This window comes from Lissotriton helveticus, chromosome 11 (assembly GCF_964261635.1).
Source record: "Lissotriton helveticus chromosome 11, aLisHel1.1, whole genome shotgun sequence".
Lineage (NCBI taxonomy): Eukaryota > Metazoa > Chordata > Amphibia > Caudata > Salamandridae > Lissotriton > Lissotriton helveticus.
This window is the reverse complement of record NC_136072.1, coordinates 320,475,329-320,497,287: the sequence shown is the minus strand read 5'-3', so window position 1 is coordinate 320,497,287 and position 21,959 is coordinate 320,475,329. Positions and strand designations below refer to the sequence as shown.

The 21,959-nt window shown below is 42.1% G+C and overlaps 1 protein-coding gene across 1 annotated transcript in view; it reads right to left on the bottom strand.

Annotated features, from left to right (window-relative positions):
- Positions 1–21,959, bottom strand: part of KIF1A (kinesin family member 1A) — a 2,072,061-nt gene that overhangs the window by 1,224,738 nt on the left and 825,364 nt on the right. The window contains exon 15 of the mRNA XM_078667093.1: positions 6,673–6,752. Coding sequence (XP_078523219.1) covers positions 6,673–6,752 — 80 coding nt within the window. The remainder of the gene's footprint in view (positions 1–6,672; positions 6,753–21,959) is intronic.

The window sequence follows — 21,959 nt, the reverse complement described above, 5'->3', positions numbered from 1 at the left end:
CATCCAGTAAATGTTGATGTCCTGCATTCAGTGACATTGTTTTAACTAAAACACAAACTCAGTACCTTACTCCAATTCGAATGACCAAATATGAAAGGATTATTTTAGGAGCAGAAAATGTGACAGTAATTAGGTGTACTATCCTAAAAACAGTTACACTATTACCTAGTGTGTATGGAGAAGAAGTGAGGGATGATGTTGAACATGATTGCCTAGATGTTACTGAATACGGTACCAAACCTCACCCAGACATAAAAGAAGAGCCTCTGAAAGAAAGTGAAAATGAGCTATTTATAGACGGCTCATGCATGAGGCATGAGGAAGGAGGATTAAGTGCTGCTTATGCTGTCTGTACATTGTCTGGAATAGTCGAAGCATCCTATTCACCGGGAGTCAAGTCTGAAAAAGTAGCTAAATTGATTGCTTTAATAAAACCCTGTAAAATTGGGAAAAATGGGAGAGTAACCATTTACACTAATAGCCAGTGTGGTTACAGGGTTGTGCATGGCTTTGGCCAACTTTGGATGCAGAGGGATTTCATGACTTCTTCAGGAACCCCTATTAACCCCTTTGCTGTGTTCGCCGGCCAACGGCCATCGCGAGCACTACCTCCGTAGTGCTGCGCACGTCCGTTGGCTGACGTGGACCCGCCCACTCCGCTAAACTGCTGCACCGCGGCAGAATTGCCACTGCGGTTAAGCGGTTAAAAATGGAAAATCTGCAAAAGAGCTTTTAGAAGCAATAAAATTGCCAAAGGAAGTGGCTGTGGTCAAGTGTGCTGCACATCAGTCTGGAAACAACTATTTGACTGCTGGTAATCGATACGCTGACCAAGTTGCCCAGTAACTGTATCAAAACCAAATTGGCAGTAAACAAGAAAATTGAAACAACTAGAATCAGATGCCAACTTATGCTTATCTCAGCATTAGAAACATGGGATGAAGTAAGAAATTTACAGAATGAGGTGGAAGTAAATGAAAAAGAAGGTTGGATGAAAACAGGATGTCAAAGGAGAGCAGAAGAATGTGTCTGGATTTATCCAGATGGTAGACCGGTCATGCCAGACTATTTGCTCTCACAATTGGCCCGAATGTACCATGGAGATACAGACATAGGTAGAGATTCCATGATCAGATTTTCAGACAAGATTGGTACAATCCGAGGTTTAGGAATGTCGCAGACAGCCTTTGCCATAGATGCTTAATTTGTCAACAGAATAACCCAGGTAGGAAGACAGTGGTCAGTTGGGAAAGAAATGGAAAGGCAGAAGGACCATGTGTGAGGTTACAGGTTGATTTCTTTCAGTTACCACCATGTAAGGGATTGAAGTACATCCTTGTCATAGTGTGTTTGTTCTCACGATGAGTGGAGACATATCCTACCAGAAGGAATGACAGCATAACAGTTGCCAAATTATTGTTGAGGGAACTGATACCTCGTTTTGGTTTTCCAGTAGCTGTGGAATCAGATAGAGGATCTCACTTTAATAATGAAATAATTTGGTTGATCTGTGAAGCATTTAAAATGGAACATAAATTGCACTGTGCTTACCGTCCAGAGGCTTCCTGGGTGGTAGAACAATTGAATGGCACAATTAAATCAAGATTGGCAAAGGTGTGCACATCCACATCACTGTGTTGGCCAGACGCATTACCTCCTGTTCTGATAGGACTCAGAAACAATCCTGACAGAAACACAGGGTGAATCCCCATGAAATACTCATGGGAAGAACAATGAGATTAGCCTTTATACCAGAACACAAATTGTCAAGTAGAACTGATGATCTGGTATTAGACTATTGTTAAAGATTGGATGACCTAGTGCATTCTGTCTCTCACCAAGTTGGAGAAGAAGCAATTGCCAGGCAGCCGAATCAATGCCCATGATCTAAACCCTGGAGACTGAGTGGTGGTGAAGAATCATACCCGAGAGATGTGTCTAGCACCCAGGTTGAGTACTCCGAAACAGGTCATACTGGTTACGACAACAGCAGTGAAATGTGCCGGTTTGCCTAACTGGAAACATGCTAGTCATACCAAGAGAGTACCAGCTCCTGATGAGGAAATCCTCAACTGATACTAGCAGTTGAGGGTGCAGAAGGTTGTGCAGCTGAAGAGTAGAATAATAGACTCTGAAGTAGCTGATCAAGAACAATCAAGCACTAGTCATGAGGATTGGATACCAGTGGTTGACATACCTGAAGTAGAACAACATTAGAAAAGCAAGAAACTAGAGAGGACCAGACTGGTATAGAAGAACAAGCTCAGGACATTGAATTTGAGATTGTTGGAGACCCTGAGCAGGAACAGGTACAGAAAGAAAAATACACTCAGACAGAGATGAACCAAAATATTCACAGATCTGAGGAGGGACAGATAGGCTTAGAAGAACATGTTCAGGCTGCAAATCAGTCAAGTGCAATAAGACCTGAACAGGACCAGATAGGAGAAGTAGAACATGTTCAGGCAAATGGTGCTACAATAAAAAGCCCGGAACTAGGTCAGTTAGAGAGGGATGCAGAAGATTAAGAAAATCAAAATGTGCCACAATATAATGTAAATAAAAGAACCCTCAAGAGTGACAAGGAAAGTGAAAGTGCAGTGCAAACCAAAAGAGTTAGAAAAGGTGATAATTGGCCTAGATATGTCAAAAGATTAAGATATCATTTAAAAACAATAAATGAAGAACCTGGCCAAGTGAACAAAGTCACTACAGTCAGAACAGACAAGCGAAAACTCTAGGTGAAGGAGTCAAAGATTAAAAATACTGAATAATAAATTCCAAGGGCCTGAATGGACCTATGTGATTCATGAGAAACTTGAGAACTTAGGTTTAAATGACGAAAGTGACGAGGAAATAATTGCTGATCAGATTGATGAGGGAAAAGTGGGACCCCCTTGAAATATGAAAAGAGATTTAAAAATTACAGAGATAAAGTAAAAGGAAGCAGATAAATCTTCCTAAAATGGCTAAGGAGAGAGTTGCTGAAAGACCAAAACGAAATTGCTTAAAGAGATGCTGTAGAATATGTGTATGTAGCATTTTAGTAGTGCTTGTAGTATAGTTAATCTTAACTATAGCAATACCATATTTGATGAGCGTAGAAAAGAGAAATAGTACAGACACAAAAGGAAAATTAGCTAACTTAAAGGGAGATAGAGTAGAATTAGAAACATCAGATGAGTCAGAAATACTTCACATGGTTACAGATTACACAGATTTAAATGTTTTCACCAATTTATTGTTTCAATACGTAGACACTATGGAAATGAGTGATTGTTATGTATGTATGAGATTACCAGCTTCAGTACCAGAAGGTGTCACATATCACCATTTACCGCTAACATATAGCATTTCATATAGTGTATTAACAAGTCTGTTTTATAAAACAGGCAAATTGCAGTATTATTATTCAAACTTAGATGTAATACTTTCAGAGGTTTCAGTTCAAAAGAATATGAATCCAGTACTTAGTAGCCTAGCAGCACAGTTTATGGGAGATTTTTCTTAACACAAAATGCAATAGGTATAGCAGAAGCTCACAAGCATATTTTAACATGTATACTAAAAGACGAAGAAAATATATTTTTGAATTTAATAGAAGAAAGGAGACAGGATTTCCAGAAAAAGGCCAACAAACAGAAAAGTCATATTCCACCATGGGCTGAGAAGGAAATAATCTATACATCTGGCAAAGCTCAGGCTGCGATGTCCCTAGATTTTGAAAAGAAAGGAAAAATCTGTCTCTATAGGTTAAAAATTAATTATAACAACGTATTTATTGGTTCCAGTGAATGTGAACACAACTTCTTGGTTATTGGAAGATGGGGACTAAAAGGGGGAACTGATTCAGTATTTCCTGGAATTTATTATATATGTGGAACTAAGGCTTACTTTAGGTTACCTGCAAGATGGTATGGGAGTTGCTATTTTGGAATAATATTCCATAAAGTTTATCATGTAAAGAGAATCACTGGAAACAATGAAAATAATAATGAACTAATCCGTAATAAGAGAGCTAGTTTTGCAGAAATAGTAGGAGACATATTTAGTGCATTGATACCTTCAGTGGGAGTAATTCTGAATTCACGAAGAATTTGTCAATTGTCCACAGTAGTTGATAGGTTATCAACTGATACTGCTGGAGGTTGTCTGATGATTAATACCGAAATGGCTGATAACAGATTGATGGTTTTGAAGAATCGACTTTCCCTTGATAAATTATTGGCAAAAGAGGATGGAGTCTGTAAAATGTTGAAAGCGCAACATTGTTGCACTTACATTCCTGACAAAAGTGTAGAAATTGGGAAATACATTAAAAATATTACAAAATTGGTAGAGGACTTGAAACCACTTGAAGTTGACAGTGTATGGAAGAAATTAACAAATGGTCTAACATCAATACGGTCTTGGTTTGCTAACCTAGGTAAAGGAGTTGTAGCTAGAATAGTACTACCTATACTTGGAATAACAATAATAGCTCTAGTAACAATGATGTGGTGCAAATGTTGCAGAAGGAGAAGAAATTACGAAGTAAATAAACAGAGAAAGGAAAGTAAATGTGAAGAAATAAAACTTGAAGAAATAAAGGGAGAATTGTACAAAACTATGAAAAACATGAAAGAAAAAGATGAAGTGGAAATTGAAAAGACAGGGAAAGGCTTTGAGAAGTGATAAAATTGGCATCTGGTTTGGTACAAGTAGTTTATGATGGCATAAATGCCATCAGAGAGGGGATTGATGGAGCAAGGACTTGTATAAAAGAGACTTGCTTGGACGTAATCCGCTCATATAATCCCGTAATAAAGTATTATTAATGTTCGTAATACTAATCATGCACAACATTCCTTCTATTTCTAGAATAGAGGAAGCTTACATATGTGTTTCACTAACAAGTAACCAGAGTGTGATTAAAGATGGCTGCTAACGCGGGAAAATGTACTGCGCATGCGTCAGCTGCATGACGTCCTAACGTTTGGAGGGTAAATTCTGCTTCAGTGCAATACTATCTAATACGGCCGCCAGGAAACTCACAAGCTAAGCACCTGCTTTGCTGAAACTAAACCTAATTATATACTAAGTGCTAATGCATAAATAGTTTTTATAAGTAAATGGGACTAGAGTAGAGCTAGGTGGTAAACAGTGAAATCATTTTATTTTGAATTTAATACTTTGTCTTTTGACCTCTCTAGGCCAGGATAGCTTGACTCCAGTGGCTTAGTGAATAAAGGACCCATGTCTGGGCATACCCTTCCCACATAGGGTGAACAGCCACTGAAGTCAAGCTTTCCTGGCTGAAAACGGCTGATAGCCAGAAACCGGTCCTGGGAAGCTTGTTTCCGGTCCAGGAAAGACATGGCTTGGCAGTTCGGGCTGCATTGTTCCCTTGAGGCGCAGAGTCAGACGGATTTGCATATGGCCATGTCTGAACTGGGGTGGCAGAGTAGGCTAAAGAATGGTGATGGATTAAACCCAGATCAGTTGACTGGGGGTGAGTGCTTGTATTGTCAACGCTCCGTCCATCATCTCCTTTGGTTTTGCTTTGTTAGCCATAAGTTGGCAGGGTATGCTCAGATGTGAGTCCCTTGCTCACTTTTCCACTGGATTCAAGCAAGCCCCGCTGAAGACGGCTGCAATGCCAGAAACCGGTCCTGGGAAGCTTGTTTCCGGTCCAGGGAAGGCATGACTTGGCAGTTCAGGCTGGACTGTTCCCATGAGCCACAGAGTCAGACTGATTTGCATATGGCCATGTCTGAACTGGGGTGGCAGAGTGGGCTAAAGAATGGTGATGGATTAAACCCAGATCAGTTGACTGGGGGTGAGCTCCCCAGCAGAAGTGCAGTGCTGACGGGGCCCCCTGGAGGTTGAGGGCCCCCCGCATCGCGAGGGCTGCAGGGGCCTGTGTTAAGCCCCTGTGTCTGATAATGGTGTCCAGCTTACTTCTGGTGTGGTAGAAGACTTTTTGAGAGTGCTCCCTGTTCCACAGGTTGTGAGGAGAAAGATAATTAGAGTGAAGAGGGTGGCCCTTCACCTACATGATGGTTTTTCTTAATAATGTTTCCTTTGCTTAGAGTATTGTGTTCAATATTATTTTTTCATGTTTCTTTCCTCTAGGTTTTTGTTTTTGTTGCTTTGTGTTGTTGGGTTCTGTTTTTGTATTTGATTTCTTTGTGGTTTTGCAAGGGGGAGGTGATGTGGTGTTCTTCAGTTTTACATACTTTTTGCCATGTTCTAGCTGTGTTGCTAAGGTTGCATGTTCCATTCCAGAATGTGTTTGTAATAGGAATGTTGATGCTTGAATGTTGTCAGTTACTGCTTGGACCTGGAGCATGAGGTCTCTATGGATGTACCCTACATTAAACCTTCTTCCTACCGTCTAAAATGTGTGCCGCAGTTCTTGTTAAAGGGTGATACCTCATTTTGGCGATGAGTGGAAGCTACAAGCATTATCCTTAAAGAGACCTCAACTCGGCTAAGTGAAGTGTTCGTGTCATCCCTCCAAACTCCGCTCACCTCCACTGTGTTCAGCTCTACGGAATGGTATCAACTCTTTACCTGATTCTTCATCTGTGCCACAGTTCTTGTTAAAGTGTGCTACTTACCTCACCCTATCACTTTTCAATAAAGGCTTCTTGCTTAGCCTTATGTGTTCAAAAATATCACTCAGCTCACCTCTCCATACGGATTGCTTCAGTTCGCCTTAGCTTTTCTTCCCAGGTCTCATTTAGCTCTGCAATGATCTTCTCTGTTTCCTGTGAAGAAGAAGAATTTGAGAATGGAGTGGTGAGCCTTTCCTCCAGAACTAGACACAATGATTACCTCATACTCAACTATGTGCGATTTTTTCAGATCCCATGGGAAACAAAAGAAAGAGTCGAAATTATGTAGCAATGGTGGAATAAACTTTAATTTTAATTCCTTACAGTGTGCATCACACAATCTCTAGACTTCCCTTCTCCAGCACCGATGGCAGGCTTCTTCCTCATACTACATAGCTGTGACGCTCTATCCTCAGGGGCTTACACTAACTGATTCTGTTCTAACTCCCAAGTAATCTATATGCTGCGACCAGCCCCCAAAGTCATCTGGTGAAATGTGTTGTCACGTTAGAACAACCCCGAAAGAAAAACACGTTGCCTAACTGAAAGTTAGGCTCACATACCCATGCAAGTCTAATCAGATTTCGGTCTAGGAGCAGAGAGGGATCGGCTTTTCTGGAACAATACTTTGAATAACCAAGCCCTGTTGATGGAATGGTCCTAAACAACTGTGCTAATCCCTGTAATCCTGCTGTACTAGAAGTGAAACTTTCCTTAATTCTCTTCCAGCCCACTTAGTCAATGATCCGCTGATTCAGCAACAACTGGAAGATTACAAACTTTGCACATTTTCATACTGATTACTTGGCTACCCTCACCTATCTATAAGGATTGCCACCATTCTCTTCAGGTTCTCATCCTAGGTCTCCTCCCAGTCAACCTCACCAACATTGCTTCTTGAACCATTGCAGCTGTCCTTGCTAGTATGAATTATGGGATAGGGCAAATCAAAAAAATCATCTTCAGTTCTAAAATCTTTATTTGCTACTCTACAGAGCATTGAAGCACAAAAAGATAAAATGCAAACTTTATACATCAATAGTGGCAGCTTTAGGAAACATCTAATTTACATAACACCTACACAGTTACACACACATTTAGATAAAGATGAAAGCCCTTAATACCTAAAAAGAGATTCCATAAAAATCATAATTAAAAAACATTTCATACATAAATCATCGTGATAGACTAGAGCCTATTTGGATGTAAAAAAATATGCCAAATTAAAGAGGGCATTGCACAGCAGACCTGAGGGCAGTGTAATTGTTGCAGAAATACTAAAGGGGACTGCACTGTCAAAATTGTTTTTTTTAACAGGGGCAATACAAATTCCTTCTCGGTATTTCATAAAATGCTGAAGAAAAAAAAGAATGTAATGTGCACAATCAATTGTGGTGACACTCCATCGCATGGACATAGACTTAAATCCGTTAGTTCATAGCAGTTATCGGGATATCCCAACAAAATGGGGAAAATATTAACATGAAATCTGGTGAGAACAAAAGGTTGCTGCGCATTCTGAATTAGGGACAAATATGGTTGCAGGCCCTCATGAATAGACACTGATTTATGCGCAAATAGTGGTTTACCTCTGCCCACTTCCCATCTTTTACACCAAGCCTTTATCCAGGCAGAAATGCTGACCAATCTCATCATAGTACGACTTTACAAATGCTAGCCAAGGAATCTTTAAAGCACTGGAGTTCAACTGCTTATAAATTGCTTATACATTTTCATTGGAGGGGTATTAGCAGCATATGACTCTATGCACAAACTACGTATGGAAGCATAAGGGCACATAATCTTCCATGTTTGAGTGTTCCCTTGGCAGACCTCAAAAAGCAGCAGTAGAATCATGGAAACTAAATGGAAGAAAACAGGGGTCAGTGCAGTAAAATTACCTAAAAATAAAATTGATGATTACACAAAGAGGATCTTTGCCGAAAATAAGAATATTGGAATAGATCAATATCAGGATTCCCAATAATTTTTACCCCATACTATCTTGCTCCTTGAGCTGTAATGGCAACTGTTTTTTTAATAAATACAATAATTTACATCTAACTCCCCATCACACAAGACTGGGAGTAGGAGTGAATGTTGAATGTGATTTTATACAGCTCACCTGAAAAACTATGCAAAGTCTCTCTAAATCAGGTGTATGGTTAGTCATACTGTTTCCTTCGAGGAGGTTGAAATCAGAGGCACATCATGGTCCCTAAAGAAGTGTCACTGCACATGCGTGCCAATGTCAACTAAATGTTTCTTGACGCCCCTAATGGGGCGAGGAGGTGGCCTAACGGCTAAGGCGCTCGACCCCGACCTGGGGATCTGGGTTCGAGTCTCGGTAACGACGCCAAAAACCTCCTGTGATTCTGGGCAAATCACTGGGGGCCAGATGTAGGTAGCCAAATACCGGTCGGCAACGCCCGAATTCGGCCGTTACCGACCGGTATTTGGCTTTCTGAGATGTAGGTGGGTCTAAATTTACAGAATCGGTATATTTACCGATTCGGTAAATTTACCACTTCGGTATTTTACCGAATCGGTAAATATACCGATTCTGTAAATCCATATGTAGGTGGGACTCTTCAGAGTCCCAAAGGCCCTACAAATTCGGTATTTTAACACCCAATCCAATTGGGTGTTAAAATACCGAATTCAGGTGTGCATGCACATGTGTGCATGCACACCTAGCCATGTGACAGACAGACATGCCCTTAGGGCATGTCTGTGTGCCACATGGCGTACATTCCTATTTTTGGGGTGCCAGAGGGTGTCAAAGTGACACCCCCTGCACCCTTGCTAAAATCGGTATTTACCGATTCTGTAATTACAGAATCGGTATTGCCCATTGATTCCTATGGGCTTCACAGCCCATAGGAATCAATAGGAAATACCGATTCGGTATTTCCAGATTCGGTAAATACCGAATCTTAACGATTCGGTATTTCCACATCTGGAAATACCTACATCTCCCCCCTTCATATTTACCACTTCTTAAATACCGAATCGGTAAAACTCGGTATTTAAGAAGTGGTAAATAAGAATTACCTACATCTGGCCCTTAATCTCCCCGTACCTAAAAATGAAAGTGTGTGTCCTCATGAAAAAAAACAAAAAAAAAACGTAACTTGTTCTATGTAAAGCGCTCTGATACCTGATTCAGTTCGGGTCTAGTTTGCGCTATATAAAACTCTACCAAAAAAAAAAAAAATGAACAAAGTTTTTCAGAAGCCCTTATTATCATTAAGAATACTGGGCTATGGCAGACTTTCCCCTGCATACCAGGATACTGGAACTAATTGCATCAAACTCTTAACTCTTGCCTGAGGTATTGACTAGATAATTACCAGACTGTTTTGCAAGCTCAGTTTGGGTTGCAGGCTACTTTGGTTGAATTGTTAGATGGTGTTATTGCTGTAGCATAGAAGGCGTAATTGTATTATTCATACCATTGGATTTGCCTCTTTTTTCACTGTTGGCTTTGACATCCGATGTGATGATAATAGATAGTTGGTTTAATGAATAACTGGGCTCTTGAATGGGGTTTCCACATTTTAACAAATAATGCAATGTGCTAGACTGGGGAATCTCCTCATGTCTGTCATGGACAGAGGGGTCCTATAAAGCTTCCCACTTTCTCTCCAATTGTTTACCATAGTGTTAGAGTCTGGCTTATTATATAGTGCTCACTTATGTAAGTGTAGCACCCTGCTCTAATCCAGACAACCCTTATTGTGATTTTAGAGGTCTTAAACAAACTTAGAAAGCTCTCTAATTGGAGCTGTTGAGAGCAGCCTCCAGGCTTGGTCCAGAAGGAGTGTAAAGCAGCTTGTTTTACCAGATCTTAATCTTATTAGTGTATGTTAAGTGAAAAAGAACCACACAGTGAATTTATAAAAAATATGTCTTTATTATAAGACACTCACTAACACAACACAATATCTCCTACCCAGAGATATAACACAATGCACACAATACTTTGCAATAAAAACAGGTAAACAGCACGAATACACAGTGGTCACCAGAGGGTGACCAAACCATATACTAAAATAGAGGGATGCGAATCGCGACTCAAGTCAAGACTGTACCCAGAAGACATAGAAGTGCTGGAGACCCAAGCAACCACTCGAGATAAGTACCCAGGAACCCCACGGAGGCCGTGTGCAGAGTAGGAACACAGCTGTGTGCTCAATTCAAGTCAATGGGTAAGTCGCTGTTGCAATTTTAAAGAAGGACCCTTCCCAGTGGACCCTGGAGGAACCCCGTGAAAGACAAAAGGTTGAAGAGCCATCCTACCCGTGGATACCCTAGGAACCAGGAGACCTTACCTACACCAGAGAAGCCGGGTGCATAGGTGTGAAGTGGCGCCTGAAACTGCAGTTGAACTCAATGAAGGACGACAGGAAGATGCCGCTGTGTGAAGGTGAGAGTGTCTGGTGGAATCCAGAGATGGATTCAAGTTAAGAAGTACCTGCAAGCAGAGGGGATAGAGTCTATGCCACTCAGGAGAGTCCAAGAGGCATGGAAGACGAATGCCCACCGATATCGGGAGATGCAGAAAAGTTGACAATGACTTTGGAGCTGCAGATGCGTGAACCAGGTGACGCTGTGGAAGCTGTTCACTAGCTGTCCTATGTGGGATGTCGAGTGTTATGGGGTTTGTGTCCGCCAGGAGCACCAACAAGCCTTGGCAACTGCGAACAACGTGGCAAGCCAAAAAGATGCAGTGTCGGGACCAGCAAGATAGAGGTACGTCAGAGTTGGCCATGGGCAAGCAGGGGATCCCACTACAGTGGAAGAATACCCTCAATAGGCCCCCCGGGCCAGAGGCACAGGAGTCGCAAGGCGACCATGAGCAGCTCACCAAATGATGAATGCCCACCATGCAAAGGGTGCGGTGAGGACGATGATCTTGGCTGTAGGAGATGCTTGAGGTGAGAGTTTATTGGAGCCTGAAGATCTCTGAGGAAGAGAGCCAACAAGCCTTGGCTGCGGCGAGTAAACGCGGTGCACAGGGGTTCTGTTCCAGCAGTACAGACGAGGGATTCAGGCCTCAAACTTGGTGAGAAGACAGTGCAGGCCTTGAGGGAGTTGCAGAACCACCACCTGTGTTGCTGAGTCTTTTAGAGTCCATGGGAGCCCAGGATCAGCAGACCGGTCAGCTTTGTTGCGGTGCCTCTAGATGCAGGGAAGGGACTCCTTCACTTCAAGGGAGATTCCTTCAGGTGTCTTGTATGCCCACAGGGCTTGGAAGGATCCTGTATGGGTCACAGATGTTGCAGCACACAAGCAAGATGATGAGACCAGGAGCAGCAAGAGTCCTCCCAGTCGCAGTCCCGTGTCCAGAGCAAAGTCCAGCAAATTCCCAGATGGTTAAAGATTAAGTGGTGTCTTGATCTGAATCTTGTCTCATGACAAATCTAGGGACCCACCCATTGGTAAGCCCTTAAGTACACCAAGAAAAGGGTTCGGATGATTCAGGGGTCCCTCCCAGAGGAGGAGCAGGACAGTGGGGAGGATCCTTCCATTTCCTTTGTCTAGTTTTGCGCCAGAGTGGGAGCCAACGTCTCCTAGAACTGGTTTGAACTTTGCAAGAAGGGCACCAAGTGCACCCTTCCAGTAGTCTTAGTGGTGATGACAAGCACCCCCACCCTGCCACAATACACTAAACCATGTCTGGAAGGTGATCACACCTCTCTGTGACAGGATATCTATTGTTCTGCCTTCCTCTGCTCGATCTTGGCTCAGCAGCAGGAGGGCAGAAACATGAATCTGGTTGGCTGCAGCCCTAGCTTGCTGTCCGGTTCTGGAAGACTGGTATCGGGAGCACTGGTGGCCTCATGGAGGAACTTTACAGTTCAAGGAAGGGGGTATGATTCCAACATGTTTAATACCAAACATGACAGGGTTCGATACAGCCAGTTTAGAGATGGTAACAACGCAAGGCCACTCTATATATCGTAATGGCTGATGCACATACAACTCGGTAGAATGGATTCAGAGGGTTGTAGGGGTGTTCTGCTTATGCAGGGGCACCCTCACACTTAAAACCGGGCACCCTACCTTCAGAACTGACAGGACTGTCTTAGGGATGACTTATAGGTTTTAAGTGCAGTGTCCCCAGATATAAGAAAACGTGTAGCTGCCGTAAGGTGTACTAGCACCAGCTTACACAGACTGAAATGGCAGGCCTGTAGTCACAGTTTGAGTGGTCTTTCATGGGTGGCATAATACATGCTTCAGCCCATGGGAGACCCCTGGTGTACCTATGCCCTGGGTACCATGGTACTATACACTCAGGACTTTTAAGGGTACACCATTAGCCAATCTGGGGTGTACCTAAGTACTTACCATAGCCAATTTAGGGGAGAAAGCACAGAGACTGGAGTCCTGGTTAGCAGGACCCCAGTCAGACTAGTCAGAAACAGCATCAAACAAGGCAAAACTTGAGGGCTACCATGAAAGCAGATACTTCTTTCCTACTCATAGTTATTATGCATTTGTACACTTCCATTCTCATTGATTAGATGTAAAGGATTTCAATTCAGTACCCATGCTTATACTTACAAATATATTTGTTAATCTATTAACCTCAGTATCACTTCACCACTCTCTCAATGTGGTTGGGGAGTGGAGGGAGTAAGCAAGAGTACCAGGCACAAAACGCTTAAAAAAATCTAAGTCTATCTCTCAGAGTACTTACCAATGATCTCTCGGTTGCTCACATAGCTCTTTTCAAGTTGCGTTGTTTAACATTTATATTCTACAACGTCCTTCCCCACTGCATCTTTGGGAGAAACTCCAGTTGTACATTCTATCTCACACTATGGCTAACCAATTTAGCATAAAATATCCTCTGTTTCACTTGGGAGGTTATGGGAGGGATTAACAATATTGTTAACAAAAGGTCTTGCTGTGACTAAACTAAAGTTGACAGCTAAACACGGCCGCCGGTAGATTATTAAATGTCTTGAATCAGGAGGCAGATACATCTTCTGCTCAGTTTATGGCTCTAATACAGATGTGTCAGCAGTTTGGAAGGACCTGATAGTGGAGCTTGCTTTGTGGTCATCACCCCTGATAGTTTGTGGGGACTTTAATATACATTTGAAAGTTGGTTTGAGTGGTGGTAAAAGAAATAATTATGGGGGAGAAAGCAGCTGGTTTATAGAGCACTAACTCAATTTAGAAGAAGTCCTGGGTTGGCAGACTTTTGGAAAAAAACGTCTGAGCCTACCCTGCCACATTATGGCGGCCAAAGCGGTACAAAAGAGGGTGGTGATGGACGGAGCATCTGAACCAATCAAACACTCACACCCAGTCAAAAGATCTGGGTTTAATCCATCACCACTTTGCCACCCCAGTTCAGACATGGCCATATGCAAATCAGTCTGACCCTGTGCCTCATGGGAACAGTCCAGCCCGAACTGCCAAGCCATGCCTTCCCTGGACCGGAAACAAGCTTTCGAGGACCGGTTTATGGCAGTGTACCGCTTTGGCCGCCATAGTGTGGCAGGGTATGCTCAGACGTTAGTCCATTGCTCACTTTGCCACTGGATTCAACAAGCCGGGCTGTAGACGGCTGTAATGCCAGAAACCGGTCCTCGGAAGCTTGTCTGATAGACTGAATAGGCTTCAAGACAAGGTCTCCAGCTATGATGAACGCATCGGACAGCTGGAGCAACGTACATCTATGCTAGAGGATGATGAAGTGGCGACACGTGAAAAGTTGCTCAGCATGGAAAAAGTTCTGGAAGTGATCAGGAACAAGAATGAGGACTTGGAAGCTAGATCTAGACAGAAAAACATGCACATCGTGGGAATTCCGGAATCCAAAGCCATGACCTAAGTAGAGGACAAAGTGAAAGAAATGCTGCGGGCTCTATATGGCGACTCTTTGTCGGCGGTCTGCATTGTAGAGAGGACGCACAGGGCACTTGGTCCGAGAAATCCACCGTGTACCCCAGTTAGACCGATAATTGCCTGCATGCTAAATTACAGAGATAGAGGCACTGTGCTCTGCAGAGCCAGAAATCATCAAGAGGTAGTACTATGGAAATGCAATCTCATTTTACCCAGACTTCACCCTTGCTGTGCAGACAGCTGGAAGAGAGTTTGTTTGGGTGAAACTGCTGCTCCAGAAACAGGATATCAGGTACTCTTAGCTCTACCCAGCAAAACTTTGCATTTTCCATGCGGGAAAAACATAGTACTTCACCGATCCAAAGACCAACACCAAATTAGTATGGGACCTTTGAACGGCCAAATTGTCCCCGCGATCAGTGACGGGCACTGGAGAAGAGAGCTGCATCAGCGACAATGACTAAAAGACTGTGACACGCTGACCGAAGGTGACCTGGAATCCGGGTCAGGCCTGCTGAGCATCTCTTACACATCCATAGGGACATAACTACCCACAGTTCTCTTCTTTCATTTTTTTATATGACGTGCACTGTGCAATGATGCCTGTCTTACTGGCAGCTGAGAGTCTCTCACCGCTGAGTTTACTGTGTCCAGCCACCCAGCTTTCACCAGCTGGGAAGCGTTGGGCCTCAGTGGTTCCTACTCAGGGATGATTCCTTGGTTGCATATTGGGGTTGGAGGGTTACAACTCAGCCAGGTTGAGTGGCTGTAGTGCATGGGGGGTGGGGTCCTCTGGGACTAGTTAGTTGGTTAATATGTTGCTGTGCTTCCACCTCTTACTCTCCCTTTCCTACCCTTTCCTGGATAACCTCTCACCACAAGACGTTTGGCATTGAGCCTCCAAGAGTGCAAGAGAGACCTGTGAGAAGTTGGCCTGGTATATGATGTCCACTAATTAAAGTGGGCACCTTGCACCAGTCCAAACAACCCATGGTGATTTAAGAGGTCGAAGATAACCTTAGAAAGCTGTCCAAGTGGTAGCTGTGTAGGGCAGGCTTCAGGCTTAGTCTTGAAGGAATGTTAAGCAGCTTGTTTTACCAGAATGCAACCTTATTGTATTGGGTAAATGAAGAGAGAACCACACAGTAGTAATAAAAATATATATTTAATATTATAACACCTTAAATACCTCACAGTATCTGCTACATGCAGATAAACACAAAGCACACAATACTGTAGAATAGAAACAACTGTAAGTAGCGCTAATACACAGTGGGCTCCAGTGGGAGACCAAACCATATACTCAAATAGTGGTATAAGAACCACGACTCGAGTCAAGGCAGTGGCCCCAAGGAACCACCCAAGGTGAGTAAATAGGGACCCCCACGGAATATGGGTGCAGTGTGAGACCACGACCGTGTGCTATGTACAATTCAATGGGAGAGTCGCAGTTGCAATTTTAAAGTTTAAGGACCCTTCCCAGTGCATTACGAGAAAACCCTTTTGATCATAGAAGGTTGGAGAGCCACCCCACTCGTGAATACCAAAGTACCAGAGTTACTTAACCCAGGGAAGCAGGGTGCATATGTCTGAAGTGGCGTCGGAAACCGTTGTCATTCTCAATGGGAGTCTTCAAAGAAATGCCACTGCTGGAAAGAGGAGGAGTGTCCGGTGGAATCCACAGGTGGATTCTTGTTGGAAGGAACCTGAAAGCAGAGGGGACAGAGACTAAGGGGCACATTAGGATGGCGGGCGGACATCCTGTCGTAACCAGGGACCACCCGCCATAAGGGCGGGGGTCCCGTATGTGTCATTAGGATGCGCCCGCCACAGTGGAAGGCGCATCCTGCATAAGTAACATTGTGGTGGGCGGTGCACTCAGCACCGACCGCCACAATGTTAGGGAGGCATGTTGTGCACTTCCATGCACAACATGGCAGGCACCGCGCTGTGCCTGCCATGTTGTGCATGGAACTGCAGGGGGGTACCACCATGTGCACCCCCACCCCCTGGAGTCCCTGGGGCCCGCAACGGGCCCCCCAAGCCGACTCCGCAGATCGAGATCAGAAGGAATCAAAATCCCTAATCTGTAAGAGGTATGGCAATTATGGCCTTCTCAAGGTAAAATGTCGTAGACACTAAATGGACAAGGGACTATATCAATAATACCCTGCAAATTCTGTTGTGTGTCATAATAAAAAATGGATGTCAATAGAGCAACAGAAAATGTGTAATAACCTTCAAAATAATGTATAATGGGTATTTAGACTCATATGGACTTATGGGGTGGACAAGAGTGATCTAGGGTTATTGTCAGCAGCACAAAACTGGTTTAATAATAGAAACCTTTCTCTACTGTTTAGAAAACTGTCCTGATGAAGGTGAAAATCATCTGAATCACCAAAACGCTGCGTCGACTTCTGTTTTCTTAAAATTGTTTTTTAAAATTGTTGTTTCAATGACTGAATGTAAAAAAATGTTTTTTTGCACAAATTGTATGAACTGTTTTTAATCTGCATGAATTGTTTTTAATCTGTGAAAAGCTTTCTTCTTAAAATATGTGAATGCAATAAATAGACAAGAATATACTTTTTAAACCATTTGGTATTGTTTTGAATTATGTAGCAACCGCTGACATCACTCTACTTCCCCCACCTATCATTGCAATTGTAATTGTGTAGACACAAATCTGCACTTAAGGACTTTAGCCTTCTGTATCTGGGACCTCGTGACTTGCAACTTGGCCCAGCAAGGACCAGTGGAGTCACCACAGAAAGGTGAGTCTGGGCTGGCCTGCAGCAATCAGGGGATTCCAAGAAAATCAGCATTGTCCCTCAAATGGACCCACAGGCCGGAGGTACAGGAGTCGCGGATCACTGACAGAATATCGATGTCCAGAATATCGACCTACAGAAATAGCGACTCAACAAAATCGATGTCCAGAATATCGAAGTCCTGTCTACATAATAGTAAGTACAAAAATATCGATAAAAAAATATCGTTGTTAAAAATATCTTTTTTTATGTATAAAAAATAATGAAACATAAAGTAAATAACACATACAACTAAAATAAACAGTTAAAAATATTAAAACATGTTTACAATTATAAATAATGCATATAATGTAAAAATCTATTAAACATATATCTATAACATATAATATATATATACTTAATATGTTTAAATAATTATTTTAGTAACTTATATATTGTTTTAAAACATATTTAAAATTATAAATACATATATAGATAGATAGATATACACACACATACACCAATGATATAAATTAAAATTTAAAAATATATAAAACTAATTAAACTATTACAATATTGTTAACCTTTTTAAATTACATTTTACACTTCATTAGCTGAAACAGCAGCGAAAATATTGGATAGCGGAGGGGATAAAATTACTATTCCTACTCCAGAGTGCAACAGTAGGGAAAGTATTAGGTAGCGTAGGGTAAAGATTACTATTCCCACTCTAGTGAGTGCAACAGTAGGGAAAGTGTTGGATAGCGAAGGGGTAAAAAATACTATTCCCACTCCAGAGAGTGCAACCGTTAGGAAAGTGTTGGATAGCGAAGGGGTAATAATTACTATTCCCACTCCAGTGAGTGCAATAGTAGGGAAAGTGTTGGATAGAGTAGGGGTTAAAATTACTATTCCCACTCCAGAGAGTGCAACAGTAGGGAAAGTGTTGGATAGCGTAGGGGTAAAAATAACTATTCCCACTTCAGTGAGTGCAACGGTAGGGAAAGTTTTGGATAGTGGAGGGGTACAAATTACTATTCCCACTCCAGTGAGTGCAACAGTAGGGAAAGTATAGGATAGCAGAAATATTCAAACTACTATGCCCACTCGAGAGAGTGCAACAGTAGGGAAAGTGTTGGATAGCATAGGGGTAAAAATTACTATTCCCACTCCCGTGAGTGCAACAGTAGGGAAAGTTTTGGATAGGGGAGGGGTGAAAATTACTATTCCCTCTCCAGTGAGTGCAACAGTAGGGAAAGTGTTGGATAGCGTAGGGGTAAAAATTACTATTCCCACTCCATTGAGTGCAACAGTAGGGAAAGTGTTGGATAGCTTAGCGGTAAAAAATACTATTCCCACTCCAGTGAGTGCAACAGTAGGGAAAGTGTTGAACAGTGGAGGGGTAAAAATCACTCTTCCAACTCCAGTGAGTACAACAGTATGGAAAGTGTTAGATAGGTTAGAGTTAAAATTACTATTCCCACTCCAGTGAGTGCAACAGTAGGGAAGGTGTTGGATATCGGAGGGGTAAAAATTACTATTCCCACTCCTGTTAGTGCAACAGTAGGGAAAGTGTTGGATACCAGAGGGTTACAATTTACACACTTATCAAATAATTATTAAAAATAGGTAACCAATCAATAATTATTTATGAATACTAATAAATACATATTAATAATTACTTTTGTTCTAATTAAATTACTTCCCAGCATATTCCCCTATAAATCCACAACCCACTCATAAAAAAACATAATTAATATAATTAGCAATATATTATTGTATACTAATTAATAGCCACAATTTAATTAATTAATAATAAACTAATTATCAATAATAATAAATACATATTAATAACTACTTTATTAAAATTAAATTACTTCCCACCCTACTCCCCTATAAACCCACATTTATTAATTAATTAATATTAACCAAGTAATTAATATTAAATAGTACTAATACACATTAATAATTACTTTATTATAATTAAAATTACTCCCCACCCTATTTCCCTATAAATCCACAACCTGCTACAGAACTAAATTACACACAAATTATTTTACATAAAAATATTTCCTGATAAAAATATAACACATACATTTAACAAAACGACACTTATTCCCAAAAATTACCTCACATACTTTTAAAACACATACTAAAATACAGAACACTAATATAAACATCGATATTATTAACAACGATATTTTTATAAACTATATTACTGTCTTTGATATTCAATAAAACTATATTTCTTACCTTACTGTCGATATTCTGCACCACAATATTCTTGATGTCGATATCCTTGACCTACGATATTTAAAACTCGATATTATGGTAGATCGAAATAAAAAACTCTATATTCTGTCTGTGCACTGGAGTCACAAGGGGACCTCCAGCAGTTTCACAAAACAACAGCTTGCAGGGCACAGAGTGCTAGGAGGCCAAAGTCCTTGGTACAAACCATGCGCAGAGGTTGAGGCTATCAACAGCCTAATGCAAGAAGTTATGGAAGACCAACAAGCATATGCACTTGCAAATGTACGCAGTGCACAGAGTTTCAGGGTATGAGGTCACCACAAGGGATACTGGCCTCAAACTTAGTGAGCGGGCAGCTCAACCTCAAGAAACCTAGGAACCCACCTCCTGTCTTGCAGGAGCCTTCGGAGTCTGCAGGAGCTCAAGATCAGCAGACCGGCCAGTTCCGTTATGGGGCCTGCAAACGCAGGGGAGTGACTCCTTCACCCCAAGGGAGATACTTCAGTTATCTTTGATGCTCCACAGGTCCTGCAGGAGCCTGTATGGTGCACGGGCACAGACAATGCTTTAGAGGGAGAGGAAGATGAAGTTGGATCCAGTTGAAGTCCAGAGTGTCCAGACAGTTGAAGGTCAGTGGTTTCTTGTTCGGAATCTTGTTCATATCAAATATAGGGTCCTACAGCCATGTAAGCCCTTTTGAACCCATGGGAGAGGGTTGGACCGATTCAGGGGGCCCTTCCAGGAGAGGGTCAGGACAGTGGGGAGGTTACTCCCATGTCCTTTGTCCAGTTTCGCACCAGAGCAGGAGCCAATTGGAAACATCCTTAACCACGATGTATAAACAACGACTTACCGGAACAACGAAGAGTGAACAACGAAGAGGGCTGAACCACGAAGGTAACATCCACGAACGAAGGAACAACGAAGGATGGAACCACGACTTTTAGAACACCAGAGCATGCTAGAAAAACGTTTAAAAGGGTAGATGGGGGTGTGGGGGGACTCCCCCCACAAATATGATTAAAAAAATATGTATAGTTAGAAATATACGTGAAGATTAAAATCGTAATAGTTAAAATTCAAATACAGCTAAGGTTGTTAAAAAAATTAGTTTACATTTAATTTACCGGTTTATGTAAGGAGATGGCAGTGTTGCTTTGATTTTAACAATTGTAAATGCTTTCGATTCACGAAAAGAATATGATCAGTGTGCTCGTTTTCGTAAACTGATCTTAACTAGTATTTTAGAATAAAAAGGCATTAAAACTAGTTTTTTCGTGGTTTAGGGAGTAGTGGTTTAAAATGTAGTGGTTAAGTAATGGTCGTGGTTTAGCCTTCGTTGTTCCAGAAGTCGTGGTTTAGGCAGTAGTTGTTAAGTCATACAATCGGAGCCAATGGCTCCCAGAACTGGTTTGAGCTGGACTATGCGCAGGGACACCAAATGTGCCCCTCGTGCAGACTTTCAGGCACTTTGGAAGTGCACCCACCCAGATTCAATACACAAAATCCTGCCTGGGAGGTGGTTGTGCTGCCTTCCTCTGCTCGAGCTTGGCTCAGCAGCAGGAGGGCAGAAATGTGTAGCTGGTCTGCCACATCCATTTTGTCCTGTCCGGGTCGAGAAGGCTGGTACGGGGAAGACCAGGGACCAACGAAGATTGCTTCTGAGGGGTGGAATCATACCTCACACAGCGGGTACCGGTATGGAGGTATCATTCTAAGGTGTTTGATACCAAACACGACATGGTTTGTTGCAGCCATTTTAGAGATAGCATTTTATGCGGGCATATAATGCACCTCTACCTATATGTCGGGCTGAGTCACCGACAACCCAGGAGAATGGTCTCCGAAGACTGCAGGGGTGCTCTGCTCATGTAGGGGCACCCTCTAACATAAAACCCAGCTACCTGCCTTCAGGATTGCCAATGGTTAAAAAGAACAATGGTCATGGGTGGCCTAAAAGGTCCTGGTTGAAACAATTATTTCTAGGTGGCCTAGAAAGGTCCAGATAAGAGAAATTATTTCTGGTAGATAAGTTAGACTTGGGAGACAGTTTTGTAAGGTTACAAACAAAGGACTTTATTAATGCTTACACAGTTAAGTTTTTTCGAATGTTTCAGGTGCTCACACATGTGACAAAAGTGCTTATAGTGACTGAGTGAAATATTAAAAAGCTATATACAAGGTGTCACAAGCAAGGGTATTCCCCGAAAAAATATATATACACAGTAGGGAAGGGGAGTTTTCCTTGCAAGGGTCGACGGCGTTTCGATCTAACATGACTTTAGATCATCATCAGGACGTGAGCTTTCCTGAAACGATTAAATTAGAATTTTACTACTATATCCTTACAAAAACATAGCTTCAAACAATGGAGTGAAGGGTGCTCCCAGTGGCATATAATTCATGCACATTTCTATACATATAGAAATAGGGCCAACCGTGAATGTAGCGCGCTTTTATTTTTATTCAAGGAAAACTTTTGGTG